The sequence below is a fragment of the Amphiprion ocellaris genome, chromosome 17, assembly GCF_022539595.1.
Source record: "Amphiprion ocellaris isolate individual 3 ecotype Okinawa chromosome 17, ASM2253959v1, whole genome shotgun sequence".
Taxonomy (NCBI): domain Eukaryota; kingdom Metazoa; phylum Chordata; class Actinopteri; family Pomacentridae; genus Amphiprion; species Amphiprion ocellaris.
The window spans coordinates 17,683,627-17,709,916 of record NC_072782.1 but is presented as its reverse complement, the minus strand read 5'-3'; the positions used below and the strand labels follow the sequence as shown (position 1 = coordinate 17,709,916).

The following is a 26,290-nucleotide window of genomic DNA, read 5'->3' as shown; positions in this document are numbered from 1 at the left end:
TAATGTCCCACTTCATGCTGGTTTTAAAATTTCAAACTAGAGGCTGTCAGTGGAAACACATAATGCCAGAAGAACATGAATTCACTTCAAGGTCAGAGACTCAATGACATCCTGTTACATAACTCCCTTAGAGATCTGAACCATTTCCAGCTGAATTTTTAAGCCGTTATTCAATAATCGTTTTCACCCTAATAATGACACAAACATATTTATCCTCTAGTTTTCTCTTTAGTGTTTGAATATTGAAGCAAAAAATAAATAAAGATGTTTTATTTAGAGCAGATACACAGAACTACATGGCTAAAGGATAAAGTCCTGCAGTGACAGATGCACAACAACCATTCACGTAAGGAGACACTGTCAGTTAGTCACAGGTGCAGCTGCCTGTCTGTGTTGCAGCACAGTGATCAGATTCACATGGGCTTCTGCAATGATGCGGAAATGCACGAGTGGGCTGCCTTCATCTGTTTCTCAACACTGCTGCAGAACAGCTCCAACAGGTGCCACTGCAGAGCCCTCAGAGCCTCAATGTCACATCAGCTATAGTGAAAAGCTATGCAACTTTTCACCACAGTTGATAATGATTTGCAGTAAGGTCTCGACACTGTACTCTCAGAAGACTAGATTTATTAAAGGCTTATGCAAAAACAAATAATAATACTGGATCTTAGAGATTCCCATTTTTATTGCCTGCAAGCATTCACTTCATCGGACAACTCAAAACTGAGCATGCAGAGCTTAAAAATACAGAGCAATACAGCACTGTATATTGGATACATCGGAGCTTTCACAAAAGTCAGAGTTTTCTAGATCTAACTGTGACTTGGATGTTGAAGTGAACGTTTGTTGGAACTCAGTCATAAATATGACACTTCAGTATGAGTTGAAAGCAACATACGACCTTGGATTAGTACAGCTTAAGGTTGTATTACTAGTTAATCAAGACTGAGGTTTTTGGAAAACTGAGCCGTTTAGGATCATCCATGTGCCTGATTCTGATACACAAGTTAGCATCATTACATGAATGACATTGTCAACTACATTATTTAGTAGCCATTAAATTACTTAATTTTTGTAGCAGTAGTACAGTAGTAGTAGTAGTGCCTACCTCAATACTGCTTAAGTAGCTGAGCCGATATTTGGAAAGAGAATATTTTTAGTGACACCGTTTCCAATACTTTGTGCATTGAATGTTAGCTACACTACTATACTTAAGTTATATATTGTTCATGCTGTACATGCTGATTTTTTTGAAGCTCAGAAAACAGGAACTTTGTCTGAAAAACATTCTCTAAACTATTACATACACTATACTGTATTAAACTATTTAAAACTACTAAAGAAACCATTTTTGTCTACCTGATGTGTAATTAAGAGTCTCATTCCATTAAAAAACTCAACATCAAGTGTTGAAGAGGCCTACAAGTGACATTTTGCTCATGTTAATTTTAATTACCTGCAATTAGGGATGCAGCGATTGTGGAAATCTGGACTGATACTGCTTTTTAAAATAATAATTTGGCCAATAGCAGATGCCAATACCTCTGTGTGTCTATTTATTTGGTTTATGTTGCTATTTATTTCCCCATTCAAGTCAGGGAAACAGCAAAATTTTATTTATAAAAAGTTTTTTGGCCTTGAATTATACTATCTGCACAAATGCAGTCACACAAATTCATGAAATAACCTTTAATGTAACCTTTTATAAACATGATAGAGATTCTTTTTGCACGAAATATGCAAATATTCAAGTAATAAACATGACATTTAGCCAGCACAAAATGGATGTAACACAACAGATAAATATCAGCCACGGCCACTGGTGTCATATTTGCCCTGTAGCAGCCAACAAGGCAAACATCTGATGTACTGGTTCATGTCTACCTATAGTTTCCCACAAATCTGATGACTCAGGCCTTGTTCACACGTAGCAGGGTTTTTGTAAAACCGAATATCCTGCCCCCTCCGTCTAGAAAAAAACTTACGTACACACCACCTCGTTTTTAGAAAAAAACTTCATCCACACCTAACCGCATAAGTGCGTTTTTAAGCACATTCATAAGCATGCCAGACCTTTAGGTGGCAGTAGTTCCCCAAATCCTAGCAAGGTGGTGGAGAATAACCGTCCTTAACGTCGTCCTTCGCCTGTGTTGTTGAATGTGGAGCAGTATCTGGGCTTGTAAAAACAAGCAAATAAAAAGTGCCTGTACAAGAAACAGCGCCCAAAACCTTGTGAGAGCATCCATACTGTTACCGAATGTAAACACAGGTCGCATATGTGACGTAAGAACATATTTTGTCACAGGCGGTGACGTTTCGAAACGCAAAACCCCGGTTACTGATGTCCACATGCAGACGCATAAAACAGAGAATTCGTAAATCTTCACTTTAGTCGGAGTTTTTAAAAAGAATCGTTTTTGGTGACGTAAATCTGCGTTTTCGTGTGGATGATAGGCCGAATCGTAGAAAAATATCTTCGTTTTGTGAGATACCTGGCTACGTGTGGACAAGGCCTCAGTTTAACCATAACACCTAAAATAAATGCGGACACAGAAGGAAGCTTTGTTCCAGGTAAATGCTGAGCAATTATCCATTTACTAATGTCTAATATGATAATGAACAGATGATGAAGAAGTGCACAAGGACCAAATATTAAACAATTAGTGATTACAACACTTCAACATTCTCATTCTTATTAACTCCCTGAAGGCCAAGAAGTTTCTGGTTGTTTTTTTTTTTGTTGCTCCTGTCACATTTTTACTCACGATGGATTCATTTTTTTTTTACTGCAATACAAAGTCCTGCACCTCTATGGAAACAGCACAACCATGACTACAAGGAGACCGAACTCTTGCGTGCATTTTGACACAACCAAAATAGAAAAAAACTGAAATCGGTATGTACAACATTTTTCCATGTCCCCACAGGTGTTACCAACACTGGAAAAGTGGTCTACATACAATAGATGTTTTACAACTTATATTTTTTATTTGTTTCCATACCTTCACCCTTTCTGCCCTGTATAAACACAGCCTGCAGTTAAGCCAAGTTCAGAGAAAAGTCCCTAATTATTTTTTGTCAGAAATTGGTTAAGGCAAATGCTACATTTTTGCCATTTTTTAAACAAATGGTGCATAATAAAATCATTTTGATTAAATATTTAGACTTAGGCTCCTGTTATTTGGATGTTGCCAATTAAGATGAGGTACATGTGAGTAATTTCTGCATTTCAAGCTAAATATGACATGACGTGCAAAAAACAGATCTGACTTGCAGGCTACTGATCTTCCACTGTGGAAGTTGTACATTTATTTGAATCAATAATCTAGTGTAGAAGCACAGCAGTAAAAGACACAAAATATGTCCTCAATTTAGTGTATTTCTCACAGAAAAGAAAAAGAATTTTGCATCTAAAATTCACATACCTGTACCAGAGGGTAAACCAAAGTCAAGTATAATAAAATATGACAACTTCCAAGGCCCTGAGGCCAACCATCACCTTCACCTGTTGAAGCACCTGCTTAGACAACACACCAGTGTAGAATCATAAGCTGCCTGTAGTTCCCTGCAATTTGACTTCTGCCCCCAAAATCCAAATTTATCTCCTGAAATCAGAAGGGAATCCTGTTTTGTCAGAAATCCCAGTCATTCTTGTTTACTCAAGTGGCTTCTAGGGCTAACCCTGCAATCAGGAGTGTGGACACATGCTATGAATCATTTATCATGATGGGGAGGGAGTGAATAATATCTAGTACACAGGTGCTCAGTCAAAGAGGATCAGATTTAACGAGATCTATTTATACCCTCTCACTGTGGATTAGGCCAAGAGAATGCCACACTGCTGCCCAATCAACCCTCTTGTTGCCTCACTCCCCATCCCAGTGTTTTGTATCATCACGACCCCCACTGCAGAGTCGAGTGCCTCTCATGAGATATTTAAATGGCCTCAAACCTAAAACCTCACCAGCAGGTTTAAAAGGCAAACTATCTTTAAAAGTTGCCAAATTTATACCATTTATAAGCCAGAAACTGTAAAAGTCAGTGACAGGCTTTTCAGTTGAGACACACAACCTAATCTAAGCTTAAAACCATGATATTTCATCAAGATCCCTTTACTCTACCTGTCTTTGTTCACTAAGTTGCTAAAAATAAACTGTTTTCAGTAACCAGACATGATTAAAAAAAAAAAAAAAAAAAAAAAAGCAAGCAAAAAAACTGGCACTTGCTGCAACCAAGAAGCCATTTGTGGTCCAACGGTTGCATGGTAAAAATTCTGGGATTCTATGGCTAAAAATACTGGCTGTGTTTATACAGAGTAAAGAGGGAAAAGCATGGAAATCAATTAAAAATGTAAGTATCAAAATATCTATGTTGTGTAGAGTCACCATTGCTTTCACAGTATTGGTAACATCTATGATGGACATCTAGATTCCTGGATTTTCAAATTTTGCAAAGTAAAAAAATGTAAGAAATTGAATTTTTTTAATTTCGTTTTTAGGATTTCTGAGATTATAATCATTTTGAATACTCTCTACTTCTGTGTGCTGCTTCCACAGAGTTGCAACTGCAGTAAAACATGATCCCACAGTGAGTAAAACTGTGAGAGTAACAAAAAAAAAAAAACGGCCCACAAGTGCTTGGAAAGTTCAGACAGTTAAAGTGAACGCTTCAGGTTTACTACACAAAAACACTGCCACAGGTTATGATGCATGCAGGATGTCTTCTTCAGGTGATGCTAAGCTGAGCTTTGGTAGCAGCACCTCTGCGGCCACAGCGAGGGCAGAAAAATCATGTTGGTAGAGAGAAGCTTTAAAGGGAGGATAAAGGAGCCCTGGGCGAAGATGTTAAGGAGAAAGTAGGCCAGTGTTTGTGCTGTACTGCAGATGTGTGAGATTCCTGGAACGGATCCATATGAGGTTTAATAGTCTCGGTTGCATGCAAAAGCCTCAACCTCATCAAGCCATTGTTGTATTACACACAGGCACAGCTAGAAAATCTCTTTTTCATTGACTAAAAATACTTCCTGAAGGTGTTCATCAAAGTTAGCGATACTTTACATATCAGGGTTTGTTTTATTTTTACACAAGATTTATTTTACAGTAACCTACATTACTCTAATACAAAGTAATCTCAATCTGTCAAAAACAATTTCTAAGATTTCAGCTCGGTTACTTATTTGGGCTACAGGAAAAGACAAAAATAGATAAAACCCTTTGATTCACACGGTTCTGAATCCAGATGAATCTGAAATGTCTGATCCTGACCCGTGTCAACAAAAAGCCATGATTAATCTTTTTTCTTCTGCCAGTTTTGCTCCCTCGTCACAGCTGTCAGGTGAGCTGACAAAGCGCAATGACACATAAATTGCTGCTCTGCGCTGACAAACCCAAATTCAAAGTCAGACATATGACACACACTGGTCTATTAATAGTATTTAAAAACTTGCTGCTTGGGAAGAAAAGCATGGCACCTCAATTTTGTAGCCACTGAGGACAGCTGTTTTCTTTAAGCTACTGAGGATGTACAGTATTGGATAGAGACTTAGCTTCTACAAATCTCCTGTTCTGTGAGGATTTTATATTTCGACATACAGTACATGACAATTTAAGTTCATGCCAAATGGCAGTATTGTCAAATTGCAGCAGATTTTTATAAATTACAGTAGTTACTGTAATTTGTAAGAATACACAGATGTATCAGCTGCCCATATTTTGTTTAAAATAACATTTGTATTAATTGAAGTGAAACGAGCTGAAAATGTTGTGATGATACGTTGGACATGAGTTGTTATTCTAATAACATTAAGTAACATGAAATAAAAAATGTTCTACAAGTAAAACACATTAAAGGGGAACAGCAAATTCTATCGTTTATAGACTCACTGGTCATCTGTAATGAAACTTTCTATTTATTCTCAATATCTGTGCTAACTTTTAATCAATGATTTGCTAATATTTACAGCATTTCATCATTTTATTTTTAAAGACACAGCGGAAAAACATGGCTGTGATTTCTGAGACTGTTATTACAGCCCCAGTTTTCAATATCTACTAAATCTGACAGGGGTTTCCAAGTGAAAATATTTATGCACTGATGCAAGATGCCCAAAAACTGCCAGTATTTTGCGTTAAGCTGTTCCACACTATAAAATAGGTCACAACAGGGATTAAAAATGAATATGAGTATATGGACTTCACCAATTCTGTAGCACCATCATATACATGAAACTGGGATCAAGGGGCTTAGCTATAAACCAGTTTCTACACCCTCTAAATCTCATCAAGCAGCAAAACACTTCTAATTCGGTGACACTGGGAATGTTGTAAAAATCTAATGAAATATAAGGTATTAAATGAAATCACAACATTTTCTAGGAGCTATCGGAACACAATACAGTTTCTTAGTTTAGGAAATTACAACAACAAAAGTAAAAGAAATTCAGTATTTCCACTTTCCTACTGTTAATTAATAGGGATGGCACAGAGGAAAGCACACATCCTGTGTAAGGAACATAAGCCTGCCTCAACAACAAACACTCAACTACCATCTGACACACAAAGCAAATAATATACAATAGGCGAGAAGGGAACACCCAGCTTCTTATTCACGGTAGCCTCATAAATCAGCTCAGATGACTGAATGTAAACACAAGGAAAAACATCTGTGCTGTCACTCACGTGGACAGAAACTACAAGCTAAGTCACCTGTGTGGTCAGAATATAACCTTTTTTTTACTCTGCACAGACTAAATTCTGCATCTGACTTTAAGATAAGAAGACTGACATTGCATAAAAGAAAGTACAGAACCACTTCAAACTGTTTCAGACGATACCTTTTGGACCGGCGCAGACGAGCTCCACTGAAGAAATGTGGCATGTTAAAGTTGGACAGTACCGTCCATAGACTAGAATCTGACATTGTGTCCAAGTCATGCCAGAGCGGAAGATGTACGGGGGGCTTTTGAAGGCCTGAGGAGGAAAAGCGTCGGCTGTCAGGGTTCAGGAGGTTGCGACCCCCGGAGCAGTCCTGACAAGTGCTCTCCTTAGGTCCAAACTTCCTCTGCACAGGCACATCTGCAGCCAGCTGTGGCATAAACACACTGGCAGGGAGGACGCACTGTCCTCCTCTGTCCTCAAACAAAAAAGTAATCCGGGGAGAATCCTGAAAGGCACACAGAGTGTGTGATCCAGGTCAGGTGTTGACAGCCTCCACTGTTGCAGGGATATGACACCTAATACCAGCTGACTTTGTGTTTGCGCGTCTCTCTGCGACTGTGCTCTGTATCCCAAACACTCCCCCTGCTCCCTTCGCTCAACATGCTTCATATCATGTAACAGGCATCTACCACTTCACATCGTGTGAAGGGGGAGTTGTGAGACAGAGGGCTACTGCATCATCAGCAGATGCTGCTGTGCACTCGCTGCTTTCGCAAACTGGCACCCCTCCAGAAGTCCGGTGGGTCAGTGTATTAAGCAGGACCTATTTGAAATGGAAATGTTGTGCTTGTGCATGGATTCATCTGCCGCTGCATAAAATCTTCCCTTAGCTGTTCCCTGTATAGACAGTGCTGCCTCATTCATGTGATACAGCCCTCACCTTAACTGCACCACCTTTGATCCTTGGCTCACTTTCTGTTTAACACTGCAGGCAGATAAGCAGTTTAACACAAATGACTGCAGGGAAGACATGAAGCTACAAAGTGTCTTGCAAACGTGTAACATTCAAATTTGTGAAAATATTGATTAAGAAAAGAAAAAAATAGGTTACCTTTAGTTAAAACTAATTGGACATTTCAGCTAAGTTTCGGAATAGGAAACACTGTCAGTAAGATCAGTATTCATGACTTCACATGCCCACAGTTCTTTTTGTCAGTTCAGTGATGAATTTGACTTTGGAGTCCTACATGTATGTGTGAGAGCTTAGGGTCAGCTGACCACAGCAGCAGCAAGTATGCAGACAAATTCTGTGAAGTAACTGTCAGAGCAATGACCACAACAATATTCCAACCAGCTGAACATTAGGACCAAGGCACTGATTGCTTATGTTCAGTGACTGTTCTCCACAGATGAGTACAAAGTTCAGTCATGCAAACTGAAACTAGAGCCCCATAACTGTTAACTGCAAGTTAAAACAGACTCAATGCAAATCACATCAAAAGAGAGAATATCGGTCATGTGGCTTAAGGTCTAATGTAACATGAAGAGGACATGTCTCTTTTTGCTGCCACAGCTTCAACAGATTTGACACCTACAGGGGGCTCAACTGGTGCCAACGTGTCAAATGAAAGAAAACAAGCAGCATTTGATTTGAAAGCCAAATAATGGTTTGTTTTTCAATATATAACACTAAAAAGATAATGGCTTAATCTTCTTTAATGGGAATATTTGCTGGCTTTCTTAGTCTTCTGTGATAGTAAATTCAATATCTTAGAATTTTTGGCTGTTGATGCTAAACAAGCTGCATATAAATGAATGTCTGTTACATTCAAACCCTTGCCAAAAAAATTCACTGGGTCTGCAAGTAATGACTATTTCACAGTTAGCCAATCTGTTGATTATTTTCTCAAATAACAGATAAGTTGTTTGTTCTATACAATGTCAGAAAATGGTGAAAAATGTTGATCGGCGTTCAGGGGGGCAAAGATGATGTCCTAAAATATCTTCTTTTGTCCACAACCTAAAGATATTTAGTTTATTGTCATAAAAGAGTAAATATTAAACTTTTAGAAGTTGGAATTAGAAAAATTTTAAAAAGTAATTCAAGGTACTTAACCTTACCACTCAATTAAACGCAAAATAACAGCTGTAATCCACTGATTTAGACAAACCTTTTAAGTTGTAAGCATTATTTTAGTGGGTTGGGTCTAGGCCTGCGACTAACGATGAATCATCTGAGCACGATACGTCATCGGTGAGCGCGCAATGCCACAGAAATCACCGCCCGAGTGGAGTGCGGACAGACATCCACGCTGTATTATATATGCATATAATATTATGTACAATACAGCGCAGACATCCGCGCTGTATGGTGCATATATATGTAGTACGATGCAGCACGGATGTCTGTCCCTGTTCAGCAATCCGCTCAGACGGTGATTTCTGCGGCATTGCGCGCTCATTTGATGACGTATCGGTGCTCAGATGATTCATCGATTCATCGTTAGTTGTATCCTTAGTTGGGTCAATGTAATAACGTTGGTAATTGCATGTTTTGAAGTGCAGCAGTACGTGGCCCAAAAAACTATCTAGAAAGCATCCAAGACAAGTTTCTGATGTTGGGTTATATAAACTCAGTGTTTAGATGAAAAATTTGTCTTAGAAAGAAAGCCAAGACATACATCATAATCACATTGTTTGTGTAATAACTCTCACTGTCAGATGAGGAAAACAAAATTTCTGCACGACTGGTTTAAGATCAATTAATGTAAAAAAAAAAAAAAAAAAATCTGATATTTAATCAACAACAAAAAGCAAAAATGGTGAAAACTTGAATACAAGATTATTGCCAGTGAACAGCTGATTTTTCTCTTGATTCATTCTGCAAAAGGACAAAACTGTGACTAATGCCCATCTCATTATCTTAGCAAATGTGTCGCTTGTTGACCAATAGACTCAAACCTAATGATATGCATTTTAATTAATGTAGGACAAAGTTACAATTTCTCATTTTTGAGCAGTTCAAACCATCTGATTTTTAACATTTTTGCTCAAAAAATGAATGATGACATGAAAAGAGTTGCTGACTAATCTAATCTACCTGTACTGTGACCTTTGAAGCACAGATTTGGTGTTCTTGTTCTTAAGTTTTGGTCATTTCTTAAAAATAACTTCTTTTAATAAATATTTATCAAAACCAAAATAAAGTCAAAACATCCTAAAGACAGCTTAGATCCTCAGACTAATTAAGATTTAAGAAGAATTACTCACTTGAAGTGATCAATACAAGCTTTGTTGTCAATGAAAATCATTACTGTGCTTTGTCAGATTTTGCTTGGCCAGTCATAACACTAACAGCGAGCAGCAAAGAAGTGGTTCAAAGCCTGGCTGGGAGCTTCACTAAGGAAGTGCACAGTCAGACCTTAACCTGAGGACCGTCACAATAGTGCAGATGAGTCTAATCCCTTTCCAAGTGCACTGCCTGGAAACAATTCAAAAACCCAGGAAAAGAGACAGAGAGCAAAATTGACAAACGAAGAATGCCAGCAAGACTGGCACATAACCGCTGGTTCTACTTTCTTCTGTGATAAAGTGTTATCACAAGTAATTTTTGTCCGTGTAAAGCCTGCGCTTGCGTGTGCATTCTCTCAGAGTGGCTCAGTCTGCCTCCCTACAGGCCGGCGTGACAGCCTTCACTCTAATTATGGCTCTGCTCTGTTTCTGTGTTCCACATAAGAAATGACGGTTCAGATGGTTCAAAGTCAAACTTGCATAGTGTAGCATGAATAGGGAGGTCATTGCCTGTGCTGACATTACAAGCAGAAAATCTGTGTTGCTGTCCTCTTAGCGATTTGTTTCTGGTAGCTCTTTGAAAAAAAAGACTACACAAAGACCACTATTCTAACAATTGCACATTTTTCTTTAATGAGATATGAAAATCCAGATGCAACATGGTGAAACGTGAAGAATTGTGTGTTGTGTCTGTAATCTAGAGAACTGTTTCATATAATCAGAGGCATACGGACACACAGGGGATAAAATGCAATTCTTTGCAGCAAAGCAATTAGCACAATCACCAATCTGTTAACATTCATAAATCCTGGGAAAGGTCAACAGATTGTAGAAAATCACTGTCTTCTCTGCTAACTGATAGGAACCGCAGTAGTCAAAAATAACAATGCATTCAACTATCCTACAGTTAATGGGCTTGCCTGGACATTTTATCGCTTTATGAGCAGTTGTCCAATTAAAAGTGCTCTGTGGAATATTCTTATGAACAAACTAAACATGTGTTTACATGTACTGTGTATTTGCTAAGGTCTAACAAATGTGTTGTGTTCTTGCTGCAGAAACGCATGTAAAGTCAACTTTACAAGACTTAAATATGCAGTGTTGACATTCACTTATGCTAGCTTGCAGTTTTTATCTGCCTTGTTGCCATTATTAATGATTTCAAAGTTTCTGAGTAGGTTTATGCGACAAACTGATAATCAGAACAATAAAGGAGAAAGAAAGCAGCATGAATGTGCAGAACATTCTAGTGTTTATGCACAGCATCAACAAAAAGGGAACACATTCGAAACACATTGCTCCACAGTGCTGCAAGTGCTAAAAGACACCACAGAGAACCTTTGAGGCTTAAGCTAGTTTCCCTGAAAATTTTATTAAATGCAAGCAGCTCTAGCAGTAGCCTCACTGGGCAAATCTCTGGTATTTATTGTTCTGAACTCCAAGCAGTGCCACATCTTTACCCGCTGTGGGTCCATTTTTCCACTTTAAAATGAAGTCATAAGCCATAAGTCATTAAAAAAGAGAAATAAAAATCTATTTTTGAATATTTATTTCACAAAAATTCATAAAACCTGGAATCATATACATATGCAACATTTTAATTGTGCCCCCAGATGTTACCCAAACCAGAACAAATAGTAAATCTACATGCAATGGATATTTTACCATTTACATTTTTGATTTGTGTCCATACTTGTCTGCCTTATCTGCTTGGTGTAAACAGACTGCAGTTTAGTCTTGTTCAGCTAACAAGGTTTTTACACGAATTTTTGTCATGTTACTATTGGTCACACATGGACTACTAATGCTCCTGGGTTGCATATAGTAGCACAGATTTTTTTTCTTTTTCAAAAAAATCTACTTAAAACGAACAGCTCGTTAAAAGAAAATGTTAAAGTGAGATTTGCAGAATGAAATGACTTTGATTGAAAACTTCAAATTTTGATCTTAGCTTCCGATATTTTTCCTGATGAAATAGCAGTTACAAAAGAATTCTGTAGGAAAGTTGAAAATGTGTTTATTCTCTCTGTTTTACCAATTTCTGGCTCTGATTAATGGTGTAATTTTAGTGATGTCTAAGATACTATTTCTTTAAAAGCCACTGGCAAATTTTAGGTTTCAAAGGGATAAGCTAAAAGTAATATAATGCACAAAATAGACACTCTAATGCTGAGCTATCAACTGCTCAGTGGTTCTCAAACTATGTCAGTCATTCAGAGAGCTTCAGTAGAAGACAACTGGACATCTCTTCCAAAAAGAGAAGTGGAGTTTTCTTCTACTGAAGCTACCCCACGCATTACCACGACCTGTTTGACTGCAAATCTAGACAGACGTGGTGTCAGTATCATTTAAGGCTGCCTTCATTTCATCTTTAGCCCCGCGTGAAAAGCCCCAGCCCCCTCATTCATGCAAGGCCAGTCTGTCGACACAGCAGGGTGGCTGATGCAGAGGGCTCTGGATAAAAAAACGCAGGGTTGTCAGGCAAAGAAGTTGAATCTGGCAAGAGTTGTAAAAACCTGTCTGTGAGGATTATAAACAGCAGGGCAGTGTTTCAGTTTCTGATAATCCTTTAAACTCGCAGATCTGTTCTCAAAGTGAACTTCCTGGTTCGCATTTCATGTCTCAGTAACAATCATCACTGGCCCCATTTTTGATCTGAATGCCGACTAAGGCTGCTTGGCTTGGAGGTCTATAGCTGCATATTCTATAAAAGTCTCTAGAGCAGTAAGCGACCTATTTACTGAACTCACAAAGTATAATACACAGGTGATCTATATGTAACACCTTTATGTAAAAGCATTAAACCAAACCTGAAAACCACACAATGCAATCCACCACAGAGCTGAATCACCTGGTTGGAATCAATCCCGGGATATTAAAATACTGCAATGCTGCACTAACTTTGCCAACAACTTGTTCATCAAACATCATTCAGTCACTAACAATCTTTCTCTCATATGTAAATTAGGTTGGTGCGAAATACTGCTGTCAAATGGCTCTATGCTGAAGTATATTAATGGTAAAAGTAAAGGATTCTCGTCTGAAATCGTTGCATAAAGCTCTGCGCGCCAGTCTGTGGATGGAGAAAAAACAATGAAATTGTCAATAAATAATAATAAAAAAATCCCCCAGTAAAACACATCTCCACATTCTTGTATGGAGCTGATTCACTTAAAAACCTGCTCCACTTGACTCTCTATGAAAGCTGAGCGCAACAAGAGGAGACCAGGGGTGAAATGGGTGGGTGCTTCTAGCTATTCATTGATATAGAAATTCTCAATATTGAGTGTTTTGAATGAGTTGGAGGAAAAAAAAACCCATTCCAAGTCTCAACTATTTTTTTTTAGCAAATCTGCATCAGAGTCAGGCTGAATAAACCTGACAGAAAGCACAGACCGTGACTCTCTATCAATAAAGCATACAGACATTTCTTGCACTGTGAGCTTAGACTGTAGACTTAAACAGTTGCACAATTGGACTGGTGATAAAAGAATATGCTGCTGAAGGTTTCTTAAAATTGAAGGATTGGGAAAGAAGCACACCTACACTTTAGGAAATTGGTAATTTAAAAAAACACACAATCTAAACAAGAAAGTTTCAACCTGAATGACCCAAATGAGCTTGAACATGAACAATGGCAGCTTTGAAGCTTCCTGGTGGGTGAAATGTGGAGTTTAATCCTTTGAACTGCAAATCCTGGGTTTGAAAGGCATGCTATCATTTAAAAAATTGTCAAAATTACACCATTTATCGAAGCTACAGACTGATAGTTCTTGCAGTTGTCATCTGTAACTTTCGGTTTTGAAAAATTCACCAAGTCAAAGCTTAAAATTGTGATATTACATCAACATCACTTTTCTTCATGTTTGATTTAAAAATTTAACAAAAATTAAATGTGTGCACTAACCAGACTCTAGTGGTGTTACAAAAATTAAGGGACTTTTTGGGTGAACTTGACTGAATTGCAGGCAGTGTTTACAAAGTTGATAGGAGGCAAGCATTGAAATTTAAATCTAAGTATTAAAAAATTATAGCATGTGGAGCCACCATTAAAGTTCAGTTCTAGAAACAATTCTCTTTACTTCTAGCCAAGGTTGTGATGTTTTAATAGAGGTGTAAAACTGTGCTGCAAAATTAGCACACAGTGAGTAAAAGTCTGACTGGAGCAAAAAATGCCCAGGAACTGCCTGAAGGTTCAGAGGGTTAAGCAGAAGACAGAATACCATGCTTTTTCAAGCATCAGTGATGCACAAAAACCCCAGAAAAAAGAGATTATTTCAGTGACATAATGAAAAGTATGATGCAGCATCTGAAGCTTCATCTACAGAAACAAAAAACAGTAGTGACAAAAGCAAAAAGCTCAGATATTTAACCATTACCAGCTTTTGCTGGTTTAAAGGCTCCATTTCTAAATGAATCAAGTCGGGATTCAGACAGATTGAGACCATTCTTCACTTTGATGTATTACAAATGCCACAAATCCTACTTAGCACATGAAAGAGGAGAGGGGCAAGATGGGGGAAGGGGTGAAATTATCAACATTATACTGTATAAGCTCCATGTCCTCTTTCAATGTCATTTCAAAGGCAGATGATTTTTTGGAGAGCTCCAGCCTTGTGACACATGAAGACAAGACTGACTCAAACATGCACTAACAGGCCTTCCAAAACAAAACAGCCATGGTTGAAGAACTCTTGCTTACCTCCAAAAATGAAAAGCGTGCAGCGGGCTGCACGGACTGCAAGGGCTAGTGGGAGTGGGGCTCAAGCTTCGGGGAGTAAGGCTGCAAGTTAAATGGAGTGTGGTGAATAGTTGTCTTTTATCACACACAGGACAGAAACCCCCTAAACCCCACCACCCCCACACAGCTCTGACACAAGCCCAGATGAAGACAGCAGCATCATGAAGAGTAAATGATCCCTGTCAGATGAGCGCAAATTGTGTTTGAAGAGCAGGTTCCCAAGGCATTTGTCTGGTTCTGCAGTGTTTGTTTGACATTGGGGATGTTTGACCCTGCAGACTGTTTCATTTCCCGCTCAAATCAAAGAAGACAATCAAGCGTACTTACTAAAAGGCTCGAGATCAAAGAAATAACGGACTCTTATGTGTCCCCTGGTATCTAAATCACACAGAGGGGTTTTCACTTTACCTATGTGATGCCATGTATTGAGTCCTTTTTTAACTGAACTGTCAGCAGTGGCGCTGCAGAGCCTTAGGTCATGTAAAGGTGAGTAACTTTTACTGCAGTGGCCTTTCAAATTCACTCATCAGAATATTCTCATATAAACAAAACACTAATAGAATCCAGAAAATCAGCCCCATTAAGTAATCTGATTATACACTTTTTGAAATCTAGAGATTTTCCTATATCAACATTAAACCAACAATGAAATAAATACTGATAATATTTTTTTTCCTCTGTCACAAAGCCCCTATGTTGTCCCCAAACTATTACAAAGTCATCAGTAACCAACACGTTTCACTGCGTGACATGCTGCATCACTATGAACAACATCGACACTGTTTATTTTGAGTCAATGCCACACACACCATCCTGCTGTGGTAAACACTTAGAACACAAAAGTATGTTATTATTTGAGGAAAATAGTCTCCGAATGCCCAATTATTCCAGCAGTGTGATTACCATTTGCTAGAAACTACAATTTCCAGTAGTTTTAGGAAATAAGTACAGCCTTTAAAAATATGAAACATATTCATATTTATGACCCATTTTTTTAAAAAACGATTTACAACAGAAAGACGCAACTGAATTCCTTTTATGGGATTTTCTGATAATTTTGGAAATCACTGTCCTTATTCAGGAACACAATGTTCATTCCTCTCCAGATTAGTATATAAACTATAATCATCAGTCATGGTTTGTTTTGAAGTAGTTATTTTAAAATACAGGGATAAGATGTTAGACAGTCCTCATTATTCACAAAAATATGAAACAGGTTAGAAAAGACGTGATTTGATATGTGAATTTTTTTGCATTCATCCTAAAATCTGCATAGAAACAATGGTTTTAACGCGCATTTAACAGTCACTCATCCATCCAATTATGCTCAACTGCAGATTTTAAATCCTCAAATGGAGGGAACCATAACAAATGCCTTGTTGACCTAAATAAAAAAAATGTTTCAAGTCAGGCAAATGACAGGGGCTGTGACAAAAGGGAAAACTGAAATGTAAACCACACAGCCTTCACTGCTTTTCACCTTATTGATCACATCCAACAGACATTCTTGATAGGTGTATTATGAATACGCATGTGTTTCCTGCGTGTGTTTCCTCTGTGTGCACTGTTTGTGTGTGTCACCCCAGCAAATAAAGCATGTTGCGGCACTCCTTTGTGTTATCTGTCTATCACACACACACGTGCATGAAAACAGAAATCTGTGAACACACACGCAAACATTAACAGAAGCACAAGTAAGCCACTGTCGTCTGGCTGTGAAGGATTTGACATCAGACTTCCTGCTGCAGATGCTGCTGCTAATGCTAACACAGCACAGAGCATAAAGCAACTGTGAAAGACAGCAACAAATATAACACAGAGACAGATGAAGCAACACACTGCAGAGGAGCTGCCTCCCCAGTAGGATAACGGAGGAAAATACTCACTCTAGCGTCAGCCCTGGAATTCTCAGCCTCTCCCGCTGGGCTTTCATGGCTGAACTGTGCTCGTTTGCTCTATTGTGGTCATGATATGCATTCACACTGCCTGCCTGCTGCCCCCCCTGCACTGACAAAGAGCCGAACCCAACCACCACAGTGCGATGAGACGGATTGGTTTTCTCTCCCCCCACAAAAAGGGAGGGGGCAAAAAATAGGGGGTGGGGGGGCTATGCTTCTTGTTTTGGTCTTTCCATGTTCCACCTTGAAGCTGTCAAACGAGATCCTCAGTTGCCTGTGGAGGGCATAGAGGCAGGACAATACCCCTTTTTCCCTCCCCTAATACACGCCCCCTGCCCCTTCAAACGCATGCACATTTGTGCCCCCCACCACCATCTTTGCCGCCGCCACCACTCCTCCACCAGCTGGTGACTTGCTACACAGCAGAAATGAATGCAATAAATTTAATCTGCATTTTGTCTGCTCCTGTACATGCAGTCACCTTGACAGATGCTAACACGAGGCACGCACCGCACGATGCAATGTCACCACAACCACAGGGATGATGTCATCTTCGAAAGAGAAACATAATGCAGCACTAACTGCCAGTCCACATCCGTCAATGTACAGGAACCGACAGTGAACCAAACAATGAAAAAAACAGAGCGCTAACCTTGCAGGCAAACAGAAGCATGAATTGAGAACTTGTTCTTCAATTAGGGAGCCAAGCGAGTGTTTGCTGTGACTGTGGAATTAAAGACTAAAAACCCAAAGTAATAAAGTAAGATGACGCATCAGAGTGCCCTAGCCCCTGCAGGGATTTAAAGCACACCAGAGGTTACAACTTCTCATCAGTGAAATCCTCCGTGATTAATTTTGTCTACGCTGATTGTTGCAGACGCTCTATCTCTGCACCATCAAGATGCCAATAAGTCAAAATGAATCAATGAGTCACTGGCATGAAATTGTCCATGGATGAACTGCTCAATGACAAAAGAGGGAGGATATTACAGATAATTTGACAACACAGTGTAAAAGAAATACACTTCCAAAAATGTATAGTGTTTGCACAAAGTACTGCAACAGACACCAGTTGTGTGTTGACGATTTTGCTACACCTGAACAGTATAGGAGAATTTAGGAAGCAAAGCAAACCAAGCAAACATTTAGCTACAGCCACGCTCATTCATCCAGAGGACTAATGAATTCTTTATTACTATGAGTGTGCTGAGGAGCAAAGAGTCACTGCAGATGACACTGAACACTGCATTAACCATAGGACCAAGAAGCCAAGACAAGCAGGAACTGGAGCATGAGAAGGTGCAGGGATGTATCAAGGTTACAGCACTCAAGAGTCAACCGCAATTTATGAGTCCAAAACATTGTCTTGCGATTGCTGGGTAGTTTTCTGTTGATAATATTAAATCTTACTGGGGTTTTTTTCCCCCCTTTATGGGTTCAGTAAGTTGAGCTGAAGTAAGTTTTCATAAAGTCAGTAACCGCGTTTTCATAAAACTACAGTAAAGGAAACTTTAGAAAATTTGCAAAAAAAAAGAAAAAGAAAGAAAATGTGAGAAGAAAAAAAAAGAAAATGTGAATGTTTGTTTCTATTAATTGCTTTGGAGCAAATAAAATAGGCTGCTTTGTATGATCAGTAGGTGGCGGTATAGACTATATTACATATGGTTGTAATAAACAGAGTAGAAGAAGTCAAGAGAAAACTGAGCTATCTGTCAACTATTAAAGAACTACAAAGAAAAAAAAACTAAACTGGTTGTCTGCCATCTACGAGAAAGGTCTTCAAAAATTTTGTTCAAATGCACGAGTTGTTATTATTCTTTCATGTCAGCTGGCATTCGTCGTCTTTATCCTTTCCAGAGTGTCTAGGGGCGGAGAAAGCTTATAATTTAAGTGCTGAGTTAAATGTTTTATGGCACCCTGAAGGTCCCTGAGTAAGTCTTATAAGGTGCATTAACTCTTGTCGAAAAAGTCAAAAAACACCTCAAGCGAGCATAAAAACCCTTTTGCACCTTAAAATGAGCACAGGAATACATCCTGGAAACATGTCTAACTAGACGAAATTCTAAAACGTTTATGGTACTAGACATTGCTCTCTTCTTTAAAGGTCCTAGAATGTTTTAGAGTGGTTCCTTTTAAGATGATTGTTAAATCCTGGTTTTAAACCCGTTCTGTTATTTTAACTCGTGTTTGGTGAGTTTGTCAGACAGTGTTGCGACAGTAAAAACAGTAGTTTAGTAGTGCTTGAACATGCCTCTGAAGTAACAACCAGCTATCATGTGGTCTTAATGAGCTGCGCTTCTGTAACTATGTCAAATTCTTTTCACTGTCTGACAGCAGACAGAAAAATATGTGAATGACAAAAGCTTTATTGGGAATTCAACTGTATTAAAAGAAAGGATATGTGAGAGAGAAGCAAACAGATGTAAAGACTGACAGTGGCTGACTTTTGGATGCACTGAAGGGAACAGTAACTTACAGTCTTTGTTTATTGGTTTAAAATGAGTCTGAAAGTTTCCGGCATCTCTGAAAGTGCCTCAGCATTAAACTTTCCACAGAGCACTGACCTGTGGAGATAAAGCTAATGATAGCCACATTACCTGCTCAACGTGCTAACACAATGCCACAACTAAGAAGACAGATCTTCAGCTCCTCATATGCTAAGAGTGCATGAGGACTCTTTCAGCCAACAGAAGAACATTTGATGAGCTTTGCTCATGACTGACACATTTCGGAGTTAACAGAAGCAGCTCTGGAAACTAAACAAACCTGGCAGCAGGCAGTAGGGAGGGCAAGATCATTACAAAGTTTGAGTTAGACAACTACTGGTGTGTCGGCTGGAAAATATCAGTTTAGTAGGATTAAGAAATGGCAGAAGTAAATGTGTTCAGCTTTTACTTTACACCAAGTTTATCACAACTACAAAATTCAACACCAATTGGATTTTCACCATATGGAAAAAGGACTAAACTGCAGGGACTATGCAGTGGAGTGAGGAGCATTCAAAAACCTCAATGTGAAAATAAGGACATAGATAGGTCTATAGATTTGTATCCAAAGCTATTCATGCAGTGCTGTAGTGTCACTTCATGACATGTCTCAAATTGGAATTTATGTAACTAAATGAAATTCTAGCTAGCAATAGTGAGGTCCTACATTTTTGACCTTGTCAATGTTAAAAATCAACTTGTTAGGCTTATGCAAACAACTTAATTGTACATTTTTATCTGTGTGCCTAAATACAAGCACAGACAGATTTCACAATCTTGACGGATATGCAGCCTACTGAGAAAACAGTCTTGCATCATCAGCCATGCAAGTAAAAGAACAGGCAGCACCAAGCCACTACCATCAAATATGCATGTGCAGCCATCCTGGCTCATCACACAGGACCTGTCACACCCCTTTAACACTCTCCAGCTCGCCAATGTTAAGTCCTCAAAAACACCTTGAAAAAAAATTATTTCAACTGCCATCAATATTTAAAACAAGTAGTGGAGGACTTTTCATCATATTGTAGACATGCTGAGTGTTTTTGGTTGCATTATGTGCCAGGTCACTTCGCTTTATGATGGACAGTAAAGCTGATCCAAATCAAATAGATGAGGAATTGTAATATTCCGACAACAAAGCAGATGTTTCAGAAGAATCTTTTAAAATAACCACCTTTCTTTAACATTGGCTGTTTCACACTGCCTTAGCATATTAAACAGAATCAAATAAATGAAATCAAATTTAATAAAATCAAATTAAAATCAGTGAAAATACCACACTCAGTCTGAAGAGGTCAGTGTATTTATCTCAAGGTCTTGCTGGATTGTCATACAGCATCTGAATCCTCTTTTCCCCAGAATTTAGGGAACTGCTTCTGACATCAGCGATGTCATTAAATATTCCTGCTGACTCTATATAGATGCAGATTGTTCACCTTTACTACCTTCGAGGAGAAAGGGAATGGCCAAAAATGTGCCCGGAATTTCAGTCCTTTGTCAGCTTCCCACTCGAACATGTTTTGGCTTCAGACGCTGCATAACATATTGTACAAACTCATTCTTTTGGACCAAATGCTGGTGTTAAACTTTCCAGCCAACATGCTTAGATTAGACATGTCTTTCCTAAATCCAGTAAAACAGCAGACGCAATAAAAACAGCAATTTCTTTCGTAGTCATCTGACATGTCTAAATGGAATATACTAAGTGAAATATGTAACTAGAAACTATCGAGCTTAAATCCTAAAAAAAAATGGTGCAAAAGTGAGGAGCAGTCACCACATAATCAGCACACTTAGGTCACATTAAGGAGCCAGTTAATCAGGCTGTAGTCAACAAAAGAACATGTTTGACAACAGAAATCAGACCTACTTCAACCAGTCAGTCTTGGGGACAAAGAAATATCTGCATGCTCTCTAGATAAACAACATCATCCACATTGCACTGACTGCACAAGTTTGAGTGACTTCAAAGTTGTGAAAATGCATGGGTGTTCACACACAGATGGTAATTTTACTGTGAAAAATAAGAGATTAATCCTAGAAGGTTATGGATATGCCGCAACACCAGCAATTGTCCAGCCAATGAGAATTTAAGTTAAATGAGATCATGCTGACCAACCAAATGACTAGTTGACCTGGATACTATAGCCCTGTGAGTTATTGAGAGATTAAGATATTCATTTTGTTCTAAATTTTGAAATGTATAACTCCATGATCGTCACAGGCTTCAGTTTCATGCTTAAGATCAGCACATATTTTAAGTTATTAATGCTTATACAATTTCCTATCATCCCAGAAATTAGTTGATGGATTCGAAACAGATAGGAATTTATAAAAACATCACAGTAAATGAAATGTTTTTGTTTATATTGTCTCGAACGGTTAAATATAAAGTAGTAAATATTAGGTTGAACTGAAAAAGCCTCATTTGATTGCATTTTTGAAAAGCGTTTAACCCGAGTGAGATTTTCCTGTAAAATTTGCGGCTTTTGGTGAAAGTTGGTGACTCACTAAGGTTTTCATAATAATACATGACTGCTACTGTACCTGGGGCAAGAAAGAACATCCAGTCCAAGTGTACAGAACAGGTTCTTTTGTTAAACTTGAATTCACTGACATCAGTTCTACCTCAACGCAAGAGAAGCAGACTCACATTACCCATCTAGACACTTTCACTTGCTCTTTGGCTGGGAATTGGTCATATGTACACCTTATTTACACAATTTAATGAATTTGGTTGCTTGTATAAAGCTGCTCAGTGCTGGCAACTGTTTGTGACGTCTCATGACCATGTTGTTTAATTAAGGTCACGCTCAGAGAACACTGAATATCATTGTTTGTGTATTTCAGAACAAAAGCAGACTCATACTGCAGATGTGAATAAAGCAACTATTGGGACTTTCTGAACAATAATACAAGCATACATAATAGTGATGATAATTGATTCACAAGCTGCCTGGAGAAATGCATTTAAGATTTTCTGTACATTTTGCAGAAGCCATTATATTGAACAGTCTTTTAGACAGTGCTGCTGAATAGAAAACCACCTTCAATGTTACATCACTGACCTTCCAATATCATGACTGAAAACTTTGTAGAAAATCTGCTTTCTGTTTGACTTTATAAAGATACAATTTAATAAAATAAAATTGAAGGTACATTCCTCACAACAAGACTTCAGACAATGTTTAATGACATTTACTGAAATATGGTGTCCTCGTGCTTTCATTAAATCTACGGCCATAAACAATGTTGATCTACTATCACATTATAAAATTGACTTGACAAACTTCTTACCAAACAGTTGCTGAAATCAGCGACCTCTGTAACATTAGGATTTATGTAATGTTGCATTGTTGTTGTGTTTGTCATTTTCAAGGCTCTGCAACGAGAGGGACCCAAAACTATACAAATTTTGTGCTGCTGAACCAAAACAATCTACTGAATGACCCTGAAAAGCTCTTGAGAGCTGAAGGAACTAAAAAGCTGAATGGATCGTTACACAAGACGTTTAACACAACTATTTGAGAAGTTTTTTATAAAAGAAATTGTACAGCCTTAAAGCTGAGAAGTTTAGGCGCATGTTTATAAAAGACACAAGTGATGAAGCTGGAACTGATTCTGCTGATGATGCTAGGCTAATGCGACCACTATGAGGAAAGTAGGATTATTTAACACTCTGCTCTAACTTGTCTTGTCTCTAAATCAGCGACACAATCTGCAAAAATTGAAAGAGAAGCACAGCCATCTCCACTAATCAGGAAATGAGATATTTTTACATTGGCTCATGGTTAATGGCTAGGTTAGAAGACACAGATTACCCAGAAACTGAGCCAAGAAACAATGAGAAGTAATGCTTTAAGACATGGGCTATAGTGTGCAATAACACTGATAAAGCCATAAAAAATTTAGAAAACAGAGAAGAACAACAGGAGTAGACAAGACAAAGTGTTCAATCCTAATCAATCAATCTCACAGTAAACAGGAGAGCGTTGTAACATCATGTGATGCTCTAACGTCATCACTCCTATTTGTATTGTACATATTTAGTGATAGTAATGCTGATGAATGAAGTAGCACACTTAAGAATGAAAAGTTTACTGCAATCACGTGGTGTTAATATATCTGTTCTAAATATTGATCATCGGTCTTTCTTGATTATGAATATTAGAGACTGGCTCTGAAAAAAAAACATATTGGCCAATGTCTACTTGTAATTACATCAGGAAAATGAGGCCATAGTGAGCAACATTGTGTGTTTTCTAACACGCAGCTTGAGGTTCACAGAACTAGAAATATGTTTTGGACAAAACATGTACATATAAACATTCTTAAGCTAATATGTATCTCTTGTTATGCTGAAAAAACTAAAAGTTCTGCATACCTCAGTGCAACCTTGAAGCCATCATGACCACAGTTGTGACCTACAGTCATGTTGCTCTCTTACTGTAGGTGATCTACAACAACTGATGCACTGTCAAAACGTTCTGAGTGGAACTCCCACACATTAGAATGTTTATTCCTGGAGGACATACATAAAAAAAAAAATACACAAAACAGTGCTATCGATACTACTCTACGGCTCACTTCTAAAACAGAAATATGTTTTATTATGATCAAAATCAAAGGATTGTAACACAAGCTGTATTTTTTAAAGCTAAATTCATGAAGTTGTTTTGCAAAACAGTGTAATTAAATAATGTGTTTTTTTCAGGCAGAATTCTTCAACTACAGCTTCAGCTGTTCCAGCTTCTCATGACACTACTCTGGGCTGTAAGAAAATGTGACAGATAATTCTCATTGGTCTCTAACATTTCTTCGACCAGAGGATTAACTGAGAAAATATTGGCCTAAATCTCTGGTAGAACTGTAGCAGCAATCTACATCTCAAACACCTCAGTAAATGGTTAAACACTGACATCAACTTCATCTGCAATGATCAAGTTAATGAACTGCAGCTGACAGCATCTGTTAAATTGAATGTAACACAATCTAGAGTCAACAGGTCCTCTTTAGTATCCTGCTGCAGGCAAAGCAGTTGATGTTGTTGGGCAGAACGACAGGTTTGGTACGTTTGAGCTCAACAGGCTGTGTTTTTGTGCTGAAGAGAAGAAATACGATCCAACATAAGTCCAGGAAGTGATCAAATGATTGATTTTCTGGTGTTTAATTGGACCCAGCAAAAGACTTCCAGCTATTAAGGTCAGAATATAAATAGGTTAAAGCCATCTCTCAACTAGAATGACTTATGTGGAAAACAACTCCAAATATGACAGTCTGAAAAGGTGCATTCCATCACTTCTGTAGCCATAGGAAGGGTTTACACTGACAGAAATGGCCCTCATAATGGAAACAGTGAGTGGAAAAGGCTACATTGCTAACAGAGTGGCTTGGTGACACCAATCGGCATGCTAATGACATAAAAATTTCAGTAGATGGCTCTCTGTCACAGGAAAACCTCTGAGAGAGTCCAGTGCTCACTGAGGCAACATGGATAGAAGAGCCTGGTTTCTCTTCAACAAGCTCCTTGCAAGGAGATGCAAACATTACAAATCATTATCACAAACAAGTTCTTTATTTTTTTAAACAATTTTTTAGCGTATTCCTTATACAGCTTCAGTTTATGTGAATTCCACATCATGCGCCACACACTAGCACACTGAAATCAAGCACATCAGTGACACAGCAGGCAGATTACAGCTCCAATCAGCAGAAATACATTTTACAAAATATAGATGAATTGATGTTCGCTTTTCTCATTTTCAAGGTGACAAATGAATAAAAACATCTATTTCAATAAACTGCACCTATGATGAATTTGCAGCAGTCATAGCAACTTTGTCATATCCAAACACCATTACTATGGTTACCAAGGTCACCAGAGGCTTCGGTGCTCTAAATATAAATTGGTGCAGTTGGTGATCTCACAGCAGCCTGTTAGTAATGGGTCACCTGCATTACAATAGCTACCCCCTCTGGTGAGGTGAGAGCAGCAAGGTGTCATGGGTAACACCTTTCTCCACCAAGAAATATATCAAACTAAAGCAGAGTCGATGTCTATTATGACTTTGCACGGCTTAAAAGCTGTAGCTCATCTGGCATATCAGTGGCCCAGTCTCACCTTTAATAAGCGACTGAACAGAAATCTGACCAGCCAACCTCAGCAGAGTTTAATTCAATGCAGACAGACCGTCTTTTCTGATGACAAGATTATTGGAATAGTGGTGAATTATGCATTTGACCCTGCAATGTAACAGTCACTCTACTTTCCAGCATGGCAGTGGAATGAAAGCAATCATTCAAACTATGTAAATCATACTTTTCAAGAACCACTCTATAATCAGATAGCTTAAGATGACTCTTCATTTCAGTAGCACGTTGTAACTTGTTGAATTTACATGGCAACTGTAACAAAGTGATGAAATCAAGGACAACATCCATTTTCAAACTTGATTTAAAGCATAGTTTTAAGTCATCAAAGGTCATCTGAGCAGGATTTTTCACTATAATATGGAGGAGATGGTCAATATGAAAAATTAGCTACCTAGGGGAGTCTGGGGAATATATTTTGGCAGTACAAAGCCAAATTTGATGGCCGCAAGCATAGTCTAATGCCACTATTCCTTAATTTACGGTGATCTTAATTAGTGCATATTTCAAAGAATCTGCTTACCTGATTGTAAACATTTAGTGAATTACTGTCACGTACAAATGATTTTTTTGTGCTAATTAGCCTAAAGTCAGTTAAAAAAAAAAAAATATGGGTAATTAAACCCACCTCTATAACTGACCTAACTAACCTGTGCATAACGTGACTTAAATCACATGAATCTACTGAATCAACTCAACTTTTAGTCATTTCCTACAGTAAAAACCACAATGTAAACGAAGATTAATCATTCATTTGTCAATCCCTTTAAGCCATTAAATGTCTGTGTGACAGTTTTATATAATGAACATAATTGAGCCACTTAAATGTTTTGGCTCTAAATTATTTACTTACTCAAAATGGTAAACAGAGATTATAGTGATGAAATGTGAACAAATATGGAATATTCAAAACAATCTTCTCAATTGAAGAGGAAACAGAATCTATTCAGATGATAAAGTCAGAATGAAAATCAGCTATGTGGCTAGTTTAGGAAATCACTGTAAAATACACTGAGAAGCCCAAATAGGGCTAATAATTTATTAACAAGCAATAATAATAAACAA

The 26,290-nt window shown here is 38.1% G+C and overlaps 1 protein-coding gene across 18 annotated transcripts in view; it reads right to left on the bottom strand.

Annotated features, from left to right (window-relative positions):
* mast4 (microtubule associated serine/threonine kinase family member 4) overlaps nt 1-26,290 on the bottom strand; it is a 133,405-nt gene that overhangs the window by 38,688 nt on the left and 68,427 nt on the right. For 10 of the 18 annotated variants that reach the window (XM_055019176.1, XM_055019170.1, XM_055019173.1 and 7 more), the window contains one exon: nt 14,650-14,730. The exons of 4 other annotated variants lie outside the window; for them this stretch is intronic. In XM_055019176.1, the coding sequence (XP_054875151.1) occupies nt 14,650-14,730 (81 nt within the window). Of the gene's footprint in view, nt 1-6,832; nt 7,260-14,649; nt 14,731-16,574; nt 16,824-26,290 lie in introns of those variants that run through there. 4 more of the 18 variants (XM_035957588.2, XM_023291022.3, XM_035957589.2 and 1 more) reach the window with 3 other exon arrangements.